This window comes from Anastrepha obliqua, chromosome 1, assembly GCF_027943255.1.
Source record: "Anastrepha obliqua isolate idAnaObli1 chromosome 1, idAnaObli1_1.0, whole genome shotgun sequence".
Classification (NCBI taxonomy): domain Eukaryota; kingdom Metazoa; phylum Arthropoda; class Insecta; order Diptera; family Tephritidae; genus Anastrepha; species Anastrepha obliqua.
The window spans coordinates 20,606,455-20,627,530 of record NC_072892.1 but is presented as its reverse complement, the minus strand read 5'-3'; the positions used below and the strand labels follow the sequence as shown (position 1 = coordinate 20,627,530).

Here is a 21,076-nt window from a genome sequence, read left to right as displayed (position 1 = left end):
TTTTATGCTCATCCTTTCGGAATTCAATGTTTTTTTCTATTATTGTTTATAATTTAAGATTTATGCAAAACTTTAAAGGAAACAAAAAAATTTTATATAAAAAATGTGTGTACCTAATTTTCCTTTGACTTTTTATATTAATTATATATTACGTATTATATATTATTCTTATTAATATATATATATATTACTTTTTATATGTCTTAATGTTTTTTTAACAAATAAAAACATTTCTCAACTTGAAAACGTACTAAAAAGTCATTTATCACGCCAAAAGTTCTTATGACCGCTCTTCCTACGCGGCGGGACCACTGTGCATCGTCAGCGTTCTTGCAGTCAGTGGGCAACGTGGCGACCCTGTGGGGATTACAGACGGCCACAGACGGCTAAATGCCAAAACAATTCCCAACAACTATTCGATGCGACATATTCAAGATTTTGGAAGCGATTTGTTCGGGAAGACGATTTTTTCGGTGATTGAATGCAAAGAAACTTATCATCAGAGGCCAGTGCATCCTGCAGACGTACTGAAGACGGCTATCGTGACGCCTTTTGGACTTTTTGAGTTCAAATATATGACCTTCGGGCTTAGAAGCGCTGCCCAAACGTTTCAACGCTACATTGATGAGGCTGTCCGAGGGCTACCCTTTATTTTTCCATATCTCGATGATGTGCTCGGTGCTTCGACTTCGCCAGAGGAACATGCAGAACATCTTAACACGGTTTTTGAACGATATCTTGGTTATCAATGCTGAAAAATGTCAACTGGGTCGAGAGAAGGTGGAGTTCCTGGGTCATTTAGTTTCAGCCGAGGATATCAGGCCGCTACCACAGAAGGTGGAGGGTATTTTGCAGCACAAAAAACCGAAGCAAGTCCAGGTGTTGAGAAGATTTTTGGGGGCCATTAGTTTTTATAGGCGATTTTTGCCTCATGCTGCTGCTACAGAGGCACCGTTGCAGAAATTAATGGGTCCATGTAAGAAGCGTGACAAGACGGAGATCAACTGGATGAAAGAAGCGACGGAAGCATTCGAAAAACTTAAAAAGCAGTTAATTGAAGCAACCCTTTTAGCTTTTCCAATGCGGGATGCTACAATTGGTTTGATGACTGATGCTTCGGATATCGCGGTTGGAGAAGATTTACGGCAGTTGGTCGACGGTAAATGGATGCCATTAGGCTTTTTTCTCAAAAGTTTTATCCAGCAGAACAACCCTACAGTGCTTCTAATCGTGTCAATTTTAATCTAATCAATTTTCACCGATCACAGCCCGTTAACACAAGCATTTGAACAAAAACGGGAGAAGCTTTCGCCACGACAAACTCGACAACTGAATTTCATCAGTCAGTTTTCTTCAGATATACGACACATCAATGGGGCTGACACTATTGCAGCCAACATACTTTCGAGGATTGAAACCTTTACGCTACTCTCATCAGTGGAGTTACAACAATTACATGATAACAAGTTAGATGCGACGAGCTTAACAATCTATTGTACTTAAAGGCTCGTCAACCTCATTGCATTTAATGAAGCACCGGCATCCAGGCACAGGTATTTATATAGTTTGTGATGACTCAACAGAGTGTCTGCGCCCATATGTTCCGAAAATTTGCGTCGTGTAATTTTTAATGCTTGTCACGGCTTGGCTCACCCGGGAGCGAGGGCAACTACTAAGTTAATAACAAAAGCTGTCCTACCTGTCAACGATGTAAGATCGCACGGCACACACTGGGGATTTTTGTACAGAGATGCGGAAAAAAGTATACATCCCAAAAAATATTTACATTTTTACTACTAACGAAGTTGTATATATTTGTGTATGAAAAGAGCATGTCTAAATACTATTTTTTTTTTTTTAAATTTAAAATATAAGCCAGCAAATATTTACGCACAGGATACATGTAAGTTCATAATTCTGAATTACCCTCAAAATGTCACAACAAAATTAAAAGTGTTTCGTTATCATTATGCACACACCAGAAAGCGTTTAGTTATTATCATTGCCAAAAAATAATCAGTGGCGCCTGGTGGCACCTGCAATTGATTAAAACTGAAAGAGACGTTATTAAGCAACACGTTGATACTAGTTTCTGACCGTAGGTAAATGTAGCTCAACTTGCAGATCCAAGAATATGAAGGAATATGATTTTTTTTTTTTCGTAAAATTAATTATAAATAGATAATCAAATGCTTTACAGCCTTTGTTCTTCCGGCTAAAATATATAAAAATATCGTACCCTAAATGAAAAATAAAAAATTGGAAGTCGGCTCAAGCAAAAAGAAAAAAAACCACCTTGGGCTTTGAAGTTTTTTCTTGGTCAGTTCAATACTATAAAAAAATTATACTTTTGACATATCTATAAAAAAAAACCGTAAGTCGGAGTTTAGTAATTCTTTTTGATTTTATTGTTGGTTCTATTCTGGAATTTAGAAATACCATTAAACATTGCGTAGGTGGTATGTTGCAAATTTGACTTTTTTCCGCAAAATCCCCAGTGTGCGGCATACAAAAACTGAGCTGGGTCAGTTTGCATTTCCAAATCATCGATTCGAGCACGTCAATGTAGACATAGTTGAACCGTTTACATCCGCACGAGGTTTTACATGCTGTTTAACATGTGTGGATCGTTTCTCACGATGGATAGAGGTAATTCCCTTGGAAGATATGACAGCCGAGACTGTGGCCAGGGAATTGCTTGGTGGTTGGATCAGTCGATTTGGCGTACCGAAATTTATTACCACTGATCAGGGACGGCAATTTGAGAGCAGTTTATTCAACGAGTTGGCAAAGCTCTTGCGAGTCAAACATATACACACCACCAGCTACCACCCACCAGCTAATGGTATGGTGGAAAGGTGGCACCGGGTTTTAAAAGCTGCGCTTAGGTGTCACTCCGCAGATGCTAACTGGGCAGTGAAAGAAGATTCAGGCGTTTCGGTGACAGAAATGTTATATGGGCAAACTATCAGACCCCGGTGATATAATAGATACGGATGAAGATAACTCCATGAATCAACAGGATTTTTTATGAGAATTGCGTCAACATTTCGAAACAGTTAGGCAACATGCGAAACCTGCAGTAGTTATTCCTAAAGATCTAAGATTTTGTAGTCACGTTTTTCTTCGGGATGACACTATTAAAAAGCCATTGAAATCACCGTACGACGGACCATATCTGGTGATCAACAGATACCCTAAGTCTTTCACCATACTGATGCGGTCAAAACCAGTCACAGTATCGATCGACAGACTTAAACCGGCATATTTTCCGATGGAAGAACTATCGAATTAGCGGTTAAGCAATGAGGTGATTGATTCGAGTTTTAGCAAACTTTTTGGAAAGGAGGTGATGTAGTGGTGATAATAAGAACCGTAGCCAAGATTGTTGAATGAAATTCAATTGCAACTGACGATTCGTTCGATATTCAATTACACACGATTTCACAACGTAAATATTTTGCTTTTTATAAGTTGGTTTTGTTTAAATAAATAAATATAGAGCATTGAGATTCTATATACGTATATCACAAAAATAAATTGCTGATACTATATAATTAATACGCTTTCTTTTTCCATTCCAAATAAAAATATCATCGGAGTGACCATGGAAAACCCACATATTATTTTTCCATTTTGCATCGTGATCCAAAGAGGGAAGCTCCATATGGGTATTGGTTGGCCACCTATCAGCGGAACAGCGCATGTGGTAATCGGCCAATCAACTATGCGAAGAGTACCGCACCAACCAATTGGAATCGTGCCGAGGACTGGAATCAAAATATGTGCATCGCTAACGGAGCTTCCCTCTCGAATAACTTCAAAAGTAACTGTGGCTTTACCACGATATGGGGCGCTGCTGTCCCTCTCCTTTTGTAATCGAAGCAGCTTATGGACCGTCAGGCAAAGTAACCGTAAGAACCAGATGATGTCATACAAAAAACAAACAAAATCGGTTAACATCAAATTCGTGCCGCTCTGCGACACAATACCCTCTTCTCAAATGGACAACCCGAAAAGAAGTTATACCGACCTACGACGGGGCTGATGATTTTAGTGCATGGTACAACCAGGTGGTACACTATCGCGCAATTTTTAAGGCCGACGATGCCATGTTGTGTGTAGCTGAACACTTAAAACTTAAGGGCGCAGTTTTAGCGTGTAATAACGTGGCGTCAACATTCTATAAGTGCGAAGAAGTGTTTGCCGACTACCTCTTCGAAGGAATTCCGGAAAGGCAGCTCCGCAACCAAGCAAACCTAGAGAATTTTCCTTCAGCAAAAGAGGTCGTGAGAGAATTCCGTTCAGTCATATTGTAAAAGCGTCCATCAGCAAGAGCATGCCCCGATGAACGATTTAAGTGCTGCAACTGCAATTGTTCCGGCCACTATGCCAAGGATTGTAGAAAGCCAAAGCGTCACCCATAGTACTAGTTAAAAAGAAAAGAGTTGAACTTCGGTTGTGCGTTAACAATACGAAATTAAACAAAGTTACGACAAAGGACAGTTCTTATGTCAGTGCGATCATCAGAAAGTGAAATATTGGAAACCAAGTTACAAGGAACTATAAAATGATAAACCGTTAAACTATCTACCTTTCATCGACGTACAATCAGGAGATTCTATATGTCAGGACGGCCGAGTTATGGGATTGTAAGCACGTACGAGTTAGTACCAAGCAAATATACGAACAATTTTTTTAGCTTTTAGGATACGCTCAAGGATACGCGAAGGACGTTGGTAATCACAACAAAGGCCAAGTTCAAGAATACCCTTTGCGATATAGTATAAAGAGATTTAAGCCTGACGAATAGATGGAATCCTGGGATGAGTCTGTAAACAGTTATCATTCCCTTTACCAGAAAAATAGTCTCACCAGGTTGGGAATCAATATCGACGAGGTTGTTTTAGCAATGGTCGGTAAAGTCTTATTCTGGATGTCAAGCTTAACTGGAGAAGGCACGCTGACGCAACCTTGTCCAAAACATCTGCGGCCCTCATGGTTTGCAAACGTTTAGCAGAAACATCGTGGGGTTGTAACCCACGAATCCTGAGATCAATGTACACCATAATATTATACTTATACCAAACAACTTCAAATTGCAAAGCCATCTGCACATTATCCAGTCTTTGCTGTAGTCAATCCCTGGAAACTAGAACACACCTTGTTCCCGAACGTGATGCTATAGCGCGAAGGATTAGAATTTGGACAGATATAGCCATAAGAAAGAAGAAACATACAATCAGCGCAACCCAGCTCCATCTTTGGTTTATTGAAAAAGTTGGGTTATGTGTAGACAATAGACCGTGAAATCGAAATGGACACCTCCTAGATTTAAAAAAACAGAGTTTCGACGTAATTTCGAAATGCGTTTTACCGAAATTATATATTTTTAACTATCAAATTGCGACAACTTTGTGCCATTTTCCAAGCAAAGTTTATATAAAGCCAAAAATAACATAAAGTTAGCATATGAGCCTGAGCTCATGAGCAACGCCAAGTTATATTCCAAGTTTATAACAGCCATAGGAATTAATAACAGCCACTTTCTGCGTTGCATTTTGTGCTATTGGGATATTATTTGTTTTATATGATTTATAAATCGTAGGCGTACGAAATAGTGGTCAGGGAATTATATACATCAAACATTCAATGTACACTCCTAGGTAGCATTCGGACATTTCAGTATTTTCCAAAATAACGCAAACAATGTCACTGAAGTGTTTAAAATAATAATAATTACTTAAAATATGACTAATTCTTTCCCTTTGCCTACCTTTTCTGTTGTTTACGGGCATCTACATACATACATGCGTATTCATATTACATCTCAAACTCAGTCTTTACATTTGTGAACTTAAAATCTGTTCTATCACAGCTAGCTTCGATGTGTGCGCGCTTTTCCCCAGGTTCTGCTCCAGATGACGGAATAGCAGCGATTTTTCTTTTTCGTACCATTTTGGGTGAATGTGAAATACAAGTTTTTGATAAACTTTCCGGCACCAAAGATGTACTTGACTCAGCTGTACTTGATTGTAACGCAAGATGTGATTCACCATCCTTTTCGATACTGTGCAAGTTACGCTGTAAGGCATCCGTTTGATTTTCAGGCAGTGTGGCTTCATCTAAAAATGTAACCTCAAACGTAACCTCTTCCTCAGCTTCCAGGCTTGCAGCTGAAAAAATTGTTTTAATCATTGATGAGACTAAATAAGCTGATGGCGCTACTTCGTAACTTCTTAAAGCTATTTGGCTTACCTGTTACGCTTTCGGATTGTACGATTGTTGACGTTGGTACTTGCAATTTTCTTTTTCGCCTAACAGCTTTCGATTGTTTTTCAGTTTTTTTCGCCTTTTTCGAAACTTCCACATTCGGCTGTTTGTCTTTCGCTACAACTGTAATTGGTTCATGAATTGCTAGAAATTCATGAGGATCATTCTTTACCCGAGCCAAATCAAATGCCGATCGTTCTGTACAATTTTCCGTTACTGTCACTTCTGTCGTTATTAGTTTCGTAAAACGACCGGGTTGTAGCCGACTTAGAAGGGCTGTTTGGTAAAATAATGCACGCATGCGTTTGCGAAAACGCTGTACTGCCTCATGTTTTTCAATTTCACTTGGTTTTCGATCCTCGATGTATTCATCATTTTTCGACCCTCCTAACTGTATCTGCGCCGATTGCACACAAAGTGCTCGAAAGCCCATTGCTGTTGACCAGCTAGGTGGAAGAGTATGGTCAAATGGTTTTCTGAAATCTTCGCTGGTTAGTTGACTTTGCTGTTGCAGGTAAAACTTACAACGACGACTGATGTATGGTGACAGCGATGTATCCGTAACATACTGCCGTGCGGGATCGGCTACAAAATGAAGCGTCGTTGCTACTTTACGCAATAGTGCATTCGGTGGTTTAGTGCATATATCGTTGCCTAAGCGAAAGTTGTAAGCGTACTTGAAGAAATGATATAATTTCTGTTCCACAGCACGCAAACGCTCGACATATGGAACTTTCCGATGTTTTCTCTCTGTTGCCTTTGACACCTCACATTTTGGTGGTGACACCTCACATTTTGGCGATTTTTGTTCATTTTGTTCCTTTTTAAACTTTTTCGACATTCGGTTAATTTTTCTAAATTTTCGAGTCGGGGGTACAAGTACTGTGTTAGGATTTTCACGCAGCTCTGCAACTTTTTCCACCCAATTCTCCGTTGTTATGAGACTATTTTTCAAAATGCACTTCTTCTTTCGTGGTATGTCTTCGAGTGTCGCTTCTGGATTTTTCTTGAAAAATTTCTGTATGGTAAGAAAACGTGTACGACAGCTAATACGATTATGATTGCCAAGTGTCTCTGCACAACGTAACCAACTCGATGTTCCATGCTCAGACACAAACTCCATAAGTTTCTTGTCATCCTCAACAGACCAAGGCTGTAGCATGTGGCGAGTTTGCAATGTGTTCTTGTAACGCATCCGTAGCTGCGTTATTGAACGATTTGGAAAGAGACTGCGTGGAAACAAAGCGAATTTTTCACCATATTCCTCGACTGCTGCCAACAATATCAGGTCCTCTTCTGGAGTGAATGGTTCTGAAAGAGACGATTCATTAATTAAAATACATTTCATTACACAGTACTACAGTAGTTTAAGTACAATGAAAATTCAAAAAAAAAAGAAAAACAGATATGCACATATATACATAACAATTTGTATGCCAGAAGTTTTCGAAGAAAATCTAGACAATCCGAACTCTCACAAATCGGCTCGCACAAGAGTTTTTGAACACTAAAAAGATTTCCCACGGCAGCCGGTTCTACGTTACCGGAATGACTCAGGTTTTTCCCGACCAAGGGCTGCCGCTCCACTAAACTAGCGCTGTCTAGTGTACCACTAAAAATATCGAATTTATGGGTCATACGCCTTGCAACCCTGATTTGGCATTTCTTGTTGTTTTCGAACATCAAAGATAAAATGCAAGCTTAATATTTTTCAATGCCTAAAAATGCTGTTGAAGGCTTTAAGCAACTCGTTTTGGGCGTAACCAATTCTGAGTAGCAAAAGTGCTTTGAAAATTGGTTCAAGCAAATGCAGAAACATATTGACTTCAAAGAAGAATATTTTAGAAAACAATAAAGCCATTTTCATTGTTATTTTACTGTGTTTTCATTATTGGGCGCAAAATATATATAAAAGGCAACCCTCGTATAATGAAGCTATACCTCATTTTGTATTCTTGGCTTGGTGTATAGGTAAATTCTTAATTTCAAAATTTTCAGAAGAAAAAACAAGCAAATTTTTAATTTCTGCGAATTTTAATATGAAACTTGTTTTTTATGATGCTACTGATGAGTTCAAAAATATGGAATTTTAGTATTGCACATCAAGTAAATTAAGTATGTAGAGCTTAAAGTGATAAAACCATCAAATAAATTAAAGGTTAGCCGGCTTTCAGAGTGATAATTTTTTTTTGTGTGGTGTAGGAATTTTAATTTCAAATACGTGAAACAAAACATGTTTATTTAGTAACTAAAAACCTATTTTACCAAATTTATAGTTATGTTTTATTTATTTTTGTCTTTCAAGTTATTTCACCCCATATTTCCAAAATTGAAAAGGTTAGAAAAAAAGGTTTATTTAATTTGTTATAAAATACCTAGCTGATTTCTTTTAGCAATTTAGTTTATTAGCTTAATAAAGTCAAATGAAAAACGTGCCAGGGTCCTGGGCACACCCTAAATGCCACCCTGCAGCAATACTGAAGAAAATACCGCTCATTTCTTGAAGCCTACATTCAATATAGTTAATTACAGAATTTTCCAATAAATAAAATTATTTTATAATCATTTTTTTATAAGTGGCACAACTACATAAATTACCACACAAAAATTCTGCACACGTCTATTTTCATCATTTTTAGAATTTTCTATAAGACTTACAAATGCCAGATTTTATCGCTTCATGTTATAACAATAAGAAAAGGATATGCATTACTTCCTTACCATGGCTAATCTTTGGATCCAAATAATATATGTAGCGCTGGTGCAACGATTTCTTTGGCTTGTGTGGAAAATATGCAGCAACTGCGTTCCAATCTATCACACCGTTCACCGACTTTTTGTCGATCAATTCCAGAAGCTTAGTGTCGTCCTGCTTATCCCAACGTCCCCACCGTTGTGTGTCCATAAAACACACGGTGGTCTGGTATTGTATAAAACATTGGTAATCGGAACGCTTCGAAACCTCTTTCGCAATACTCTCCCAATTTTGATAATTATGCATCTGTGCTGCACATAAAAGACGTTTGTTTTCTTCCGCAGACCAAGCACTACGTTTAAGGGAGGGATGCAAGTACACTTGCCACATTGTTTTGCAACTACTAGGGGAATGCCGATAGGTTAAGTTGTGCGCAGAGACTTGTTCCCAATCAATCTGGAATTTCTCATCTACTTGTGATAATAGGTTTGTCAACTTCTCCGTATGTACTTTTATTTCAAGTGTAAGATTTTTCGATTTATTGTTTCTATCCCGATATTTGCGATCAGCTAAATAATCAATTACCTGCAAGAAGTTCATGAAGATCCTTAGTAAATGTGCCTATGAAGTAGATGAATCTAAAACAGTGTGCTCTTACACATTGGCATACATATACAGTGAAGAAAATATAAGCTGGCGAAATACATACATACATAGATTTATACTTGTTTCATGTCATATGTGCATATGTGAAGCGTTGTTGTAGCAGCATAAACATTCCCCATACTTACATACGGTGAATGCTGCTGGAGTGACAGTCCTTGGCCGGATATAAATCCGGGTCGTTTCGGTAACGTAGAACCGACTGTCGTGGAAACGTATGTGAAGCGTAGATCTAGCACAGTTTCAGGTAAGTTTTTATATTAAATAATAAAAAAATATAAAAAATACAAAAACATTTTGGAAATTTAGCTTTAATAAAAATATGTTGTGGCATAGCCAAAAAAAAAATCCAAAATGTTGAATGTGATTTAGAACCGTTATTATATGAATACAAGTATGTACATATTAAAAAAAAGAAATAAACCATTCACGCTTTCATTGAATTATCAATTTCGATTTACTTTTGATTTTGTGTAGTTCGTACAGTGTTGTAGTTGTAATATAAAACATTCCTCAAAAACACTTGCATATGTCCTCAGCACGATATAAAAAGGGTCAACACAGTAGTGTGAACTCTACCGTCACAACATAAGCGTAACAATTTTTGCTATCCTTCTTTACACATCTTGCACCATGTATTCTTAGGCTTGAATGTAGGAATATAAGTCAAACTCACCTGTTCTTTCACTGCTTGCACCACAGCTTTTTTGTCGAACAATGACCATACATGTCGACTGCACAGTTCTAAATCCATAGGAAACATTTCACCTTCAACTTTTTTGCGATATTCGTAATCTTGATTGTTTGGACAGTTACGACAATTTAGATCTTTAAAGAACATATTTCCTTTGAAGAAGAAAGTTCCACCTTTCAGATAAGCGCCACGTATACCAAATCCCCGTTGCTTTCTCGCCAAATTCAGTTTCAGGCGTCGCTCATTTGAAAGGTACCGCTGTTGTACAGCTTGTAATAAAACTTGCAAACGTTTTCGCACCTCTTGCAAACGTAGTTGCATCTCCTGGTTGAGCTTTAAGGCATTCTCGCAATTTACATGGCTATGGGCATCTAGTAAACTTGTTATCTCCCCCATATATCTGGCGTTAAACGTGGTATAGTCAGCATTTTGGTCGTCCTCGAATTCAGATTCCGACAAATCTACACCAAAATAAATAATTTAGGAATAAAAGGTTTACATACGTAAATAATTATAATTATTTCAAACATTCTCTTAAATACTACCTTCAGCAATACTATCTTCGGAAGAGGAAATCCCATCTTCATCAATGGACAGCATTTCTAATTAATATTAGAAAAATAAATTAACAAATTTTTAACTGGTCCACAAACCGTAGTTTATTCCCATTCCCTCTAGCGATAACATTCGATAGAAATGTTATCGAAAAAAATCCAGCGCCAAACTACATTTATATTAAGGGTGAGTTTACACAACCTGTTGCATTGCCAGCATAATAGCTAGATATTAAATAAATTTTCTAACTGGAATTTTAAAATTTTTGTTAATATAGGGTTTTTCAATAGGTGCGCTTCAACTTTTTTCCGATAGGGAGGGCGAACGATGCAATATTTTTTATTTTTCGCTTGTCATTTGTAAACTTCATTAGTATACATTTCATCATAGAACGCTAAACACTTGAGCAACGATTACAAATCGTGCAAATTTTTTATGAAAATAATCGTTCTGTTGCTGCTACTTTAAGAGCATTACGGCCATTTTACGGTCCATTTAACAAGCCGTCCCGTTTCGGGGTTATGTGAAGTCATTGGTCTACAGTAACAAGCCGGCGACGATTTGTGAGTTCAGAGCCAATATTGAACGCGAAATTGCTGGAATTTCGGCCGATTTATGCAAAAGAGTGGTCGAAAATTGGGTTCAACGATTGGACTTCGTAAAACGTGCACGCGGTGGTCATGCAAAAGAAATCGAATTTCATACTTAAATATGTTCAAACTCGATAATAAAAAAAAAATTAGTTAAAAAAGTCGAACCGTTTGTGTTTTATCCAAAAAAGTTCAAAAGTTGAAGCGCTCTTACTGAAAACCCCTATACATTCATAGATTTGGCTATTGCATGACCATTACTTTTTCTTTTTGCTCTTTTTCAGATAAGACATGGAGGACTTCAACTAAACTCAAGAAATTAAGAGACATGCAGATTTCGTCGCTATATGTGCAAAGCACACCGATTTAGAAATCTCATATAATATTAACTGCACCCGTCTTTATATTTCTGAAATGCGCCCGTTCGTTCGTTTATAAGTTTCGCCGTGAATTGGAAGCATCAGACGGCGATGCAGAATCTGTTCAAAACGCAGACAACAAGTTCAAGCGATCATTTACTAGGACCCTTCAAAATTAATGTGGGCCCCTTCCGGTTGTACATAAATATCTCCGGCATAACTCCGCGATGGCGACACAATATTGGACGGTTAAAAATTTCCATGACCTCATAACATCGTTCTTCCACTTTTCAGGGGTCAATTCACAATCTATCTTTAGCGCTGACGTAAAATCTCGTATTCTATCATTCTTGGATAGAGTACACAATGGGCAGAATGCAAGGGTGTCGCCAAGGCGAATATGTAAAAGCGAATAGCAGTAGTACCAAGGCGAATTCATAAAAAGTGGTCACATTGGACCTCCAACAACGTTTTGTACTGTAGAATGACACGTCGAAATAAACTAGAAAAGAAAAAGAAAAGGACGAACTACAGTGAACAGCCAATGTGCATTCGGAGCTACAAAGATACGACGAAGGTGCTAATGACCGTTCCATTTTTGCCATTTCATTTTGTGCTGACATCCTAATGTACACGGTGAAAGAAAAATCAAATGAGTTCGTCTACTGATATCAAGAATAATAGAATACACGATTGTGCCTTCCGAACTCGCCGTGTTGTAACAGCCAATGAATAAACATAAAAGGCAGGGGAATTAATTGCTTGTGAAGAATTTCTCCTCTTTTGTTTTTTTTTTTCAAAATCGCGAAAAATAAAGTAAGCGTTCTTTAATGGCGCCGACTTAGGTACTCAATTCGCTTTAGTGAATTCTGATATATTGTTGGTAGCAAGCAAGGTTTGGCATCCGAAGCAAAATTGTCATAGTAATTTTAGCTGTTACGTCACGAGAGTTTTGTCGACACAATTATGACCGCTTATTTCACATATTGTTGTACGCTTAAGGTCTGCCTATGCGTACTTGGCCCAACTTCCCATAACTTCTTACAACTCCTGAAAACTAAAGGCTACAACGGTTTTGTTGTAAACAATCAAATCAAAGAAAATCAGCTGATTCGTTTAAATTCGCCGAGGGTCTGTTAACGGTCTGATGATGGCCATACCTTCTGAATTTTTTTCGCCACGGCAGTAACTTTTGAACCAAGACCAAATGCACAAATCATCAATCTCTTACCAATAGTAAAAATTATTAAACCACTTAAAAATAAATATGCACAACCGTTATTTTTATAAGACTTTTATTTAGGCCTTTTGAAATAAAAACAGAATTATTTAAGTAATACTTACAATTATTGCTGCCAAAGGAAACTAAAATATGGGCTTAGTAGGTATATATCCAATATAATAAAAATAGGCATCTTTCGATATATTTATGTCAAATGAATATTTTTATATGTAGAGGTTATGTGATCTAAATATTATATATTAGAGGATTACGATTTACATTTTCCACATTGACTTTTTTTTATTTCTCGTTTATATCAATGTTAATTTGTATTTAGATATATTATGTCCACTTTCAAGTGGTTCATCATATATGTAATTGGTATTGTAAGTCATGTTTTCCTGTGTACTTTATATAATTACATGTTATAGGTTGGAATTCGATTAGTTCAACATATTTTTATAACTAATTTTTAATTTTGATAACATATTTTTATTTATATTTCTTAATTATCCCAAATGAAGGTGGTTTATACGATTTAATAGTTGTATCGCGGGTACGTTTTAATTCTGTTCCATATATTGTGGCAGGTGGACGTTTATAAGGCGCTGTTGATGGGATAACTTTATATTATTTATATATTATATCGCTAAAAAGATTATATTTTATATCTGTAATCTTTTAATTATTTACGTCAATTTTCGTTAATTTAATATCAAATATTATATATGCGTATATAATTATCGGATATATGTTATGTAAAATAAAACGAAAAGATCTGGGATATAGAAATATCGTATATTCTAAAAGCATTCGATGGATTTAAAGAAGGTTTGTAGTAAAATAAAAACAAAACTATTCTATAAAACAGCACGCTTAAATAAAATAAACTCTTACTTACCTTTTACATACTCATAAGTTTGGATAGGGGGAGCTCTCTTTGGAGCATGACTTTCATATTCGTAAATTTCCTCTTCACACTCTTCATTTCTGTGGATTAATTTTTTTACCATAACAATTATAAAATTACATGCACAAATGTAGTTTACATATCCCACCCTCCCCACATCTATTGCCATTTGTTTAATGAGTTACAAATTACGAGCCAATTATACTTACTGATAAATCTCCTGTTGATTTCCATGGCGAATAAGATTAAAAAATTTAGATGAACTCGGCCCAGGAGTCATTTTTTTATCAAGTATAGACCTAAAAATAGCACGAATGTAAAACTTTCTAATATGTAAATCAATAAACTCTAAAATAAATTACTTTGTGTACTGCTTTGCCGATTTTGGGTCTATTTCCATTAGTTCTAACAGCTGCTCGTGCGAAACATCATCGTTTTTATCTGGTACTAGGTATTTACGTATTTCAGCTAAAGCATAAGCAATTCTTGCATAGCATTCCGCTGGTGGTGCTATTGTACAGATCTCCACATATAGACTTTTGTTCAAATGTGCGTAGCGTGGATCTCCCGATTCACGCAATTCTTCTTCCTTTGCGCGATCTCGTATTGAGTTTCTACCTTTTATTACAATTTTACATTGAGTTTCATCCTGTAAGCGTCGCAGAGAATTACCCTTGGGTCCCAGAATTTTTCCAGTAAAATTGAACTGCGTTGCAAAATAGTCATAATAATAAAATTAATTGGAAAGAGGCGAACTCAAAAGCCTACCTTCGGAAATTGTTTAACAGGCACAAAAACTTTCTGCGTAACTTTAATTGGTTTTTGTTGGTATACATCTGCATAATACTCTCTACCAGGAATACGTCCAGTTGAATAAACGCGCTCAAAAGCTGAAGTAAAAAAAAATATTATTGTACATGGAAGACATTTTCTTGCATTAATACCTTCGTCAATTAACAAAGCACACAACGGGAATTCGGCACCAAGCCGTGCACGCTCTTCGTCTAAATCAGCAAGAAATTTTTGAGCAAAATTATTAATTCGAGGTGTTTCATTTTCTTCCTCTTTGGATACGATAGCACCTTCGTTAATACGTCCAGCCATTTCTGCCATTAAATTCTTAATTAATAATAAATTACTTCGACGAAACCACGACAAAAAAAATAGTGTGCACCTTTCTTCAAAAGGATATTTGCAGGAAAACAGTATGGCCAAGCAAAGTTAATGGAATTACATTTTCACGTTTTAAGTGGTGGACACATTGACGAACATCTTTGTCAGTTTCCTCAAAACCTTGGCGATTTTTAACATAGAGTCCGCGAAAGAACGAACATTTTCGTGATTTTTCTGCTATAAATTTGTAATTACAATTATCACCTTTATTTTTGTTAATTATTTTAGTTATTTTTTCATTTAAAATGAAATTGTTAAAAAAAATATTAAATATTTTAATGGAAGAGTGTAATAAATTTTGAATGCTATAGATACAAATAACTTTTAATACGTTCACATATAAGTGGGTTATCTAATTTTTCGTGTTTAAATCCAATCCGTAATTAAAATGCAATATTTCCCATACAAAATTTCTCCCGAAAAATCTGAGATTATAATATAATCCTAGATAATAACCATACTTTTTGACATGCAACCCTGTGTTTTCTGTGTTATAGATAATTATTTTACGAATGTAAAGAGAAACGTCAAAGTAAAAACTAAATAAAATGGATGCCGAGAAAGAAAACAAGCTTAATTTTCATAATTTTTTTGTTAGGTATTATTAACTATGCACTCATATAACAGAAAAAATCATGTGTCCATAGACGCTTTGTCCTCCTATTACTTATCCTAAAATGTTATATCGAAGTTCGAATGCGTATTGCTGCCGTATTCCTAGCATGATCGCGAATTCTGATTTGCTAAAACAAGCGCAAACGCAAAGGCGAAAAATGCATTGCTTGAAAGGCCCTAGAGTGGAATTTTCTTGTGAATGCTGGTCACAAGCCTAGTAGACCAAGTGAAACTTGGAAGAGCTGCTTACAGAAGAATACTTTTGAATCGTACAGCTTATAGATGGTGTGTTTTTATTATATAAAAAAATGTAATTTAAATTAATACGAGGATGATAGAATCCAAGATTCCGTTTTCCCAAGCCACAGTGACGTCAGTGCTCCGAGGAGATATACAAAAAGAAGAGCAAAAGTAAGCGAAGGCAAGTCCAAACTGTCAAACACAAGAAATTATACAGACATACATACACTTTCTTGCCAGAGCATCATCGACAAAAAAACTGCATTTGTTATAATTACTGGTTTCACAGTTTAACACGCGGCTCTTAATTTTTATTAGCTTGTTTCATATAAAAATCAGAAATCTTGAAATAACAATATTACCGAGCTTGCACATGCCAAAAACGTTTCTTCCTTTTGTTTGTTTTTTCGCAGCAGTGATGTCATCAGTTGTCAAAATCACGAAAAATAAAGGAGCAATTTTTGAAAGGCGCCACCTTCTGTATTCTCTTATTGTGCACTGGGACTACACCTTTATCCCAATCCTTTGCGTGATGTGTTTGGCGCTTTAGCTACTCTACTATTATTTTGTAACTTGTTAGCACTAATTATTCTACCCGTTTCCGAATACAGTCGCCATTTTACATTTAATCATTACATTTGTGGAGTGTATTTCTTTGCGTCATAAAAAATTTCGTTTTTCTTTTACTTGAAATATGTCGGAACACTCAGATGAAGTTAGCAATATTCCAAAAGATGGGGAAATAGATGGACCGAGAATTAATAATTTCGCTCAAAAGTTTTTGGATGAATTGAACGAGGAACGTGAAAGGCTGAGCAGTGAATTTCCCATATGTGCGCTGCTTATGGAAGAAGGTGGTTCTTTGTCCAATACATACATACGTACATATTAAATAAAAAAGTCTTTCACATATGTAGCTATTGAACGGGTATGTACCACTGGGCGGATTCCTGGACGTGAATATTACGCCGATGTTTACAAACAGAAGCCCATAAAACTCGTCCAGAAGGTTTTTGTTCCAATAAAACAATATCCAAAAGTAAGTTTTGATGTATATGTACGTGTAACTATTGAACAATTTTTGTTTGAGAATTTTAAAATATACCTATTTATATATATATAATATACATAAATTATAATAAACTATAATCCAATAATTATAGTTCAACTTTACGGGTAAAATATTGGGTCCTAAGGGTAATTCACTTCGCCGTTTGCAAGACGAAACCCAATGCCGCATTGTAATCAAGGGTCGGAATTCGATTCGTGATCGCGCTAAAGAGGAAGAAATGCGAAACTCTGGTGATCCACGACACGCACATTTAAGTAAAGATTTATTTGTAGAGATAAGTACCGTGGCAACTCCCGCAGAGGCTTATGCACGTGTAGCGTATGCCCTGGCTGAAATACGAAAATATCTTGTTCCTGACAAGAACGACGACGTTGCTCAAGAGCAACTGCGTGAGCTTATGGAAATTGATCCAAAATCAGCAAAACAATTTTCAAAGTAAAATCCTAGATATATTTACATTTTATTGAACTTATATCAGGAATATGATTTCAGATCTATATATGACAACAAGATGGCAACCAGTGGCCCATCCAAGTACTTGAATTTTGTTAAGCAATATGCATACCAAATGGATCCTAAGTGAGTATAATTCATAAATCTCATTCGCTAAGTAAATTTTATAGGCTATATAGGCTTATAGCTATGAACACGTAAATGGCACATTTTTTAAAGTCAACTTTGATATGGTATACTAATGTCAATTAAAAAAAAAAAACGAACAGGTATTTACTTCTTTATAAAGATTTATTTCTTATATTCAACGATAACACAAAACAAATATTGAATTCAATAAAAAATTTAAAAATTCTGAAAAGGTAACAGAATTTGTTGGACACATAAATGGCACAACCTTAAAAAATTAAAGAAAATCTAGTTAAAAGAATATTTTTTTCTTGTTTTTGTTTCACAAACCTGCAAGTTATTAATATTTTGTGCTGTAGCCTTTGTTTTTAATTAGTGCTTCACACCTGCGACTCATACTTTCTACGAGTTCTTGGCACTTGTAGTTAGGTATGGAGTACCATGATTCCTGAACGGCAGACCAAAGGTCATCCAAATTTTTATAGTTTTTCCTTGCCACTTCCATCTTAATTTCATTCCATAGATTTTCGATGGGATTTAAGTCAGGGCTATGAGCAGGCCAGTCCAAAACATCAATTTTTTTTCGTACTAAACCAACTCTTTACTAATTTGGGGTCGTTGTCTTGCATAAAACACCATTTAAGGGCATATTTTCAAAGGCATAAGGTTCCATGTGGTTTTTGTTTTTTAAATATAAGCACTGAAACTTGTCCATTTTACCATCAATTCGAACGAGTGAGCCTATTCCGTGCCAAGAAAATGCAACCCAATGATATTTCCGCCACCGTGTTTGACCGTCTTCTGGGTGAACCTAGGATTGTATTCTTGGCATATCGGTCGGTGTACAAATACTCTCCCATCTGGTCCTATCCTGTTGATTTTGGTTTCGTCACTCCACAGCACGTTTTTCCAAAAATTTAGACTTCCCTTCATTGGTTCTGGCGAAGTGGTTTTTTCCTGGAAATGCGTCCAAACAAGTTTGCCTCGTTTAACCGCCTTCTAACAAGCCGAGAGGATATTTCTGTGTCCAATGCTTGACTAATATCAGATGCTATCTGCAGCGATGACATAAAAGGATCAACTTTCACCATCCTTATAATGGCAGCATCCGTTCGCGCATCGGTCTTTCGTGGTCTTGGCTTCCGAGTTTTGCCTTTTGTCAGTATTTCGGGGTTACCAGCTACTGAATTAATTGTATTGTATACTTTTTTTCGTGAACAGCTCAAAATTTTAGCCATTTCTGCCACTTTTTTCCCTGCTTAATGCATTTGCCATATGACCCTTCTTTCTTCAATTGTTGTGTGTTTACCTGACCCCATTTTGTGTTAATTTTTTTCCAAACACTTTAAATAATACAATTGTCTAACTAAACAAAATATTGTACACATCTAATGCAGGTTGCGTCTTTACTGCATATAAAAGCAAACTGTGCCATTTATGAGCTCACTTATAATCAGCGAAGTTTACAAAAAAACTGATAACTGTAAACAATAAAACAGACGAAACGGTGCATTTAGGCGCCATAAGTTGGAGTATTACTGCGGCGCCGATAATAGCACAACAATTTTGCATTACCTAAAATTTATGTTTGAAAATTTTTCATATTGCGTTCATATTAAATTTTGTGCCATTTACGTGTCCATCGCTGTATATTGTTACAAATGTGCTGAGGTTAATAATCCGATTTGGCAATTTTCTTTCACTATGAAACCCATTTATTTCAATGCTCGTAACGATAACGTAATTTCAATTGCAGCGCATTGACTCAAATTCGACCGAGCCATCGACTGTTCGAATACTTGTTAGCATAATAACAATAGTACTAAAAAATCTGCAATTGGTGTGCGTTTAAAGTAGTTACGCTTCTACTTTCACTGCAAAACAATAGCCAACTGTTGTTACTTTGATGCAGCTATGCTGTTCTAAATTGTTTATGAAATAATTTGTTCCTCTCGGAACTTAATTGCAAAACGACAGCCAAGTAATTCCCTTTTTGTGTTGTTCTTCCGGGAGCGGAAGATAGCCAATTTCCGAAAGAAAATGTCAAATAACCATTCACCGAAACTCAAATCACTCATTTTCGGAGAATTGATTAAAGAAGCGCTTTCAGAGACATGTCTCTTGCTTTCATTTAATACAAAAATAAAGGATCGTATGATATTTGCATTAATGCGTTTCAGAAGGCTTGTCTGCATTTCTTATTAATTTTAAATGCTTATATTTATTATTACTTAAATAACTCTTTCGACATAACTACAGAGAAGAAGAATCAGAAGAGGAGGTGTATGAAACTCGCATTCCTAAACGTGCAGTTGTACCGGTTTATGAATATACTAAAGGTAAGAATTTGTTCACCCATTATTTGGTATAACTATGGCTTCTATAAAGCCACAAATGCAATACGCTTATAGCATAAACGAAGCGAAATGAATTGAAAAGAATATTACATACGTTCTTAAATAAATAAAATATCCATCAATGTACAACTATGAATAACTTAAAAAATATATACAAATAACCGATTTTAAAAATGAATTAATAAAAAATAAATATTTTAGCAAAAATTGCTCCATCAACTTTGCCCTATAAACGTCCACCAACCGCCGCCATATATGGAACTCAAATGAAACGCTTCCGCGAAGCTCCGGTTAGACCAGCAATTAAACCAGTTGCACATGGAATATTAAAGAGATATAAATAAATAAGTACATCAAAATTAAATAATTTTTAATTCAAATAAATATACATCGTAAGAAAACTTAATTATAACTTATGTAATCACATACTTAATTTAACCCTGAATATCAATTTAAAATATTGTGGAAAAAAAAAGATAAAATAAGGGCATAGCTAGTGCTGTAGAAGCACTCTGTATCATGCCCTTAAATAATTCTACTATCTATACAGAGAAATGATTGTTAAATGATTAATAAATTAAATTTTGTCAAATAAAATATAAACTGAACCCATTTTACTGTCTATCGAAAAGCTTAAACAAAAAAACAATAACTTAAATAAATCGTAAAATCTTTTTTATACTTAAAAAATTTAACTTGCAGAAAATGTTAATTATATATGTATGTATAAAACGAAGTGCAACAGATTTCAAGCCATGCCAAGCCATACCATTTTATACATTTTCACACTCGTAATTTCTCTCCTCATAAGTGAACGTAGGAAAAGAATTTAATATTTTCGTTTTAGTTATAAAGGGTGTTTTTTTTAGAGGTTAGGTTTTCAAGTTGGCACTACTTTTTTCGTAGATGGTCTTTTTGACAGCTGTCACTTGATTTATGCTCAGTTTGGTTTGCCATTTCATAATGAATAGACTTACACCTGAACAACGTTTGCAAATCGTGCAAATTTATTACGAAAATAATGGTTCGGTTCGCGCGACGCATCACAAGAAAATTTTGTTCAGCGATGAAGCTCA

At 35.9% G+C, this 21,076-nt stretch overlaps 3 protein-coding genes across 5 annotated transcripts; 1 reads left to right on the top strand and 2 right to left on the bottom strand.

Moving 5' to 3' along the window:
* Positions 1–4,023: 4,023 nt before the first annotated feature.
* LOC129253462 (uncharacterized) lies at positions 4,024–10,990 on the bottom strand. 2 transcript variants are annotated; one of them, XM_054891843.1, is made up of 6 exons: positions 10,871–10,990; positions 10,308–10,786; positions 8,995–9,553; positions 6,259–7,584; positions 5,777–6,176; positions 4,024–5,715 (listed from the first exon to the last, which is right to left on the bottom strand). In XM_054891843.1, the coding sequence occupies exons 1-5, from the start codon at positions 10,923–10,925 to the stop codon at positions 5,824–5,826; spliced, it is 2,772 nt and encodes a 923-aa protein (XP_054747818.1). In that variant the 5' UTR covers positions 10,926–10,990; the 3' UTR covers positions 4,024–5,715; positions 5,777–5,823. The 2 variants fall into 2 exon arrangements, with proteins under 2 accessions (XP_054747818.1, XP_054747817.1); XM_054891842.1 differs by having other exon boundaries at positions 4,024–6,176.
* A 2,212-nt stretch (positions 10,991–13,202) lies between these two features.
* LOC129235465 (KH domain-containing, RNA-binding, signal transduction-associated protein 3-like) lies at positions 13,203–15,327 on the bottom strand. 2 transcript variants are annotated; one of them, XM_054869331.1, is made up of 7 exons: positions 15,136–15,327; positions 14,906–15,067; positions 14,730–14,851; positions 14,324–14,667; positions 14,171–14,260; positions 13,953–14,041; positions 13,203–13,659 (listed from the first exon to the last, which is right to left on the bottom strand). In XM_054869331.1, exons 2-7 carry the CDS (start codon positions 15,063–15,065, stop codon positions 13,544–13,546), a joined length of 921 nt encoding a protein of 306 aa, XP_054725306.1. In that variant the 5' UTR covers positions 15,066–15,067; positions 15,136–15,327; the 3' UTR covers positions 13,203–13,543. The 2 variants fall into 2 exon arrangements, with proteins under 2 accessions (XP_054725306.1, XP_054725305.1); XM_054869330.1 differs by lacking the exon at positions 15,136–15,327 and having other exon boundaries at positions 14,906–15,129.
* A 1,258-nt stretch (positions 15,328–16,585) lies between these two features.
* On the top strand, positions 16,586–20,612 carry LOC129249373 (KH domain-containing, RNA-binding, signal transduction-associated protein 2-like). The gene is made up of 6 exons (XM_054889165.1): positions 16,586–16,843; positions 16,907–17,028; positions 17,153–17,496; positions 17,554–17,640; positions 19,903–19,982; positions 20,202–20,612. Exons 1-6 carry the CDS (start codon positions 16,684–16,686, stop codon positions 20,342–20,344), a joined length of 936 nt encoding a protein of 311 aa, XP_054745140.1. The 5' UTR covers positions 16,586–16,683; the 3' UTR covers positions 20,345–20,612.
* Positions 20,613–21,076: the final 464 nt, after the last annotated feature.

Bases quoted from the DNA above. Each gene is read 5' to 3' on its own strand.
- LOC129249373 (XM_054889165.1), top strand. From the start codon at position 16,684: ATGTCGGAACACTCAGATGAAGTTAGCAATATTCCAAAAGATGGGGAA. The intron at 17,029-17,152 runs GTAAGTTTTGAT...CAATAATTATAG, and splicing joins CAATAAAACAATATCCAAAA to TTCAACTTTACGGGTAAAAT. The intron at 19,983-20,201 runs GTAAGAATTTGT...TAAATATTTTAG, and splicing joins GGTTTATGAATATACTAAAG to CAAAAATTGCTCCATCAACT.
- LOC129235465 (XM_054869330.1), bottom strand. From the start codon at position 15,074: ATGGCAGAAATGGCTGGACGTATTAACGAAGGTGCTATCGTATCCAAA. The intron at 14,261-14,323 runs GTAATTTATTTT...TGCTATTTTTAG, and splicing joins TCGGCAAAGCAGTACACAAA to GTCTATACTTGATAAAAAAA. The intron at 14,042-14,170 runs GTAAGTATAATT...ATTAATCCACAG, and splicing joins AATCAACAGGAGATTTATCA to AAATGAAGAGTGTGAAGAGG.
- LOC129253462 (XM_054891842.1), bottom strand. From the start codon at position 10,925: ATGCTGTCCATTGATGAAGATGGGATTTCCTCTTCCGAAGATAGTATT. The intron at 10,787-10,870 runs GTAGTATTTAAG...ATTTTGGTGTAG, and splicing joins CGAAGATAGTATTGCTGAAG to ATTTGTCGGAATCTGAATTC. The intron at 6,177-6,258 runs GTAAGCCAAATA...CAATTTTTTCAG, and splicing joins ACAATCCGAAAGCGTAACAG to CTGCAAGCCTGGAAGCTGAG.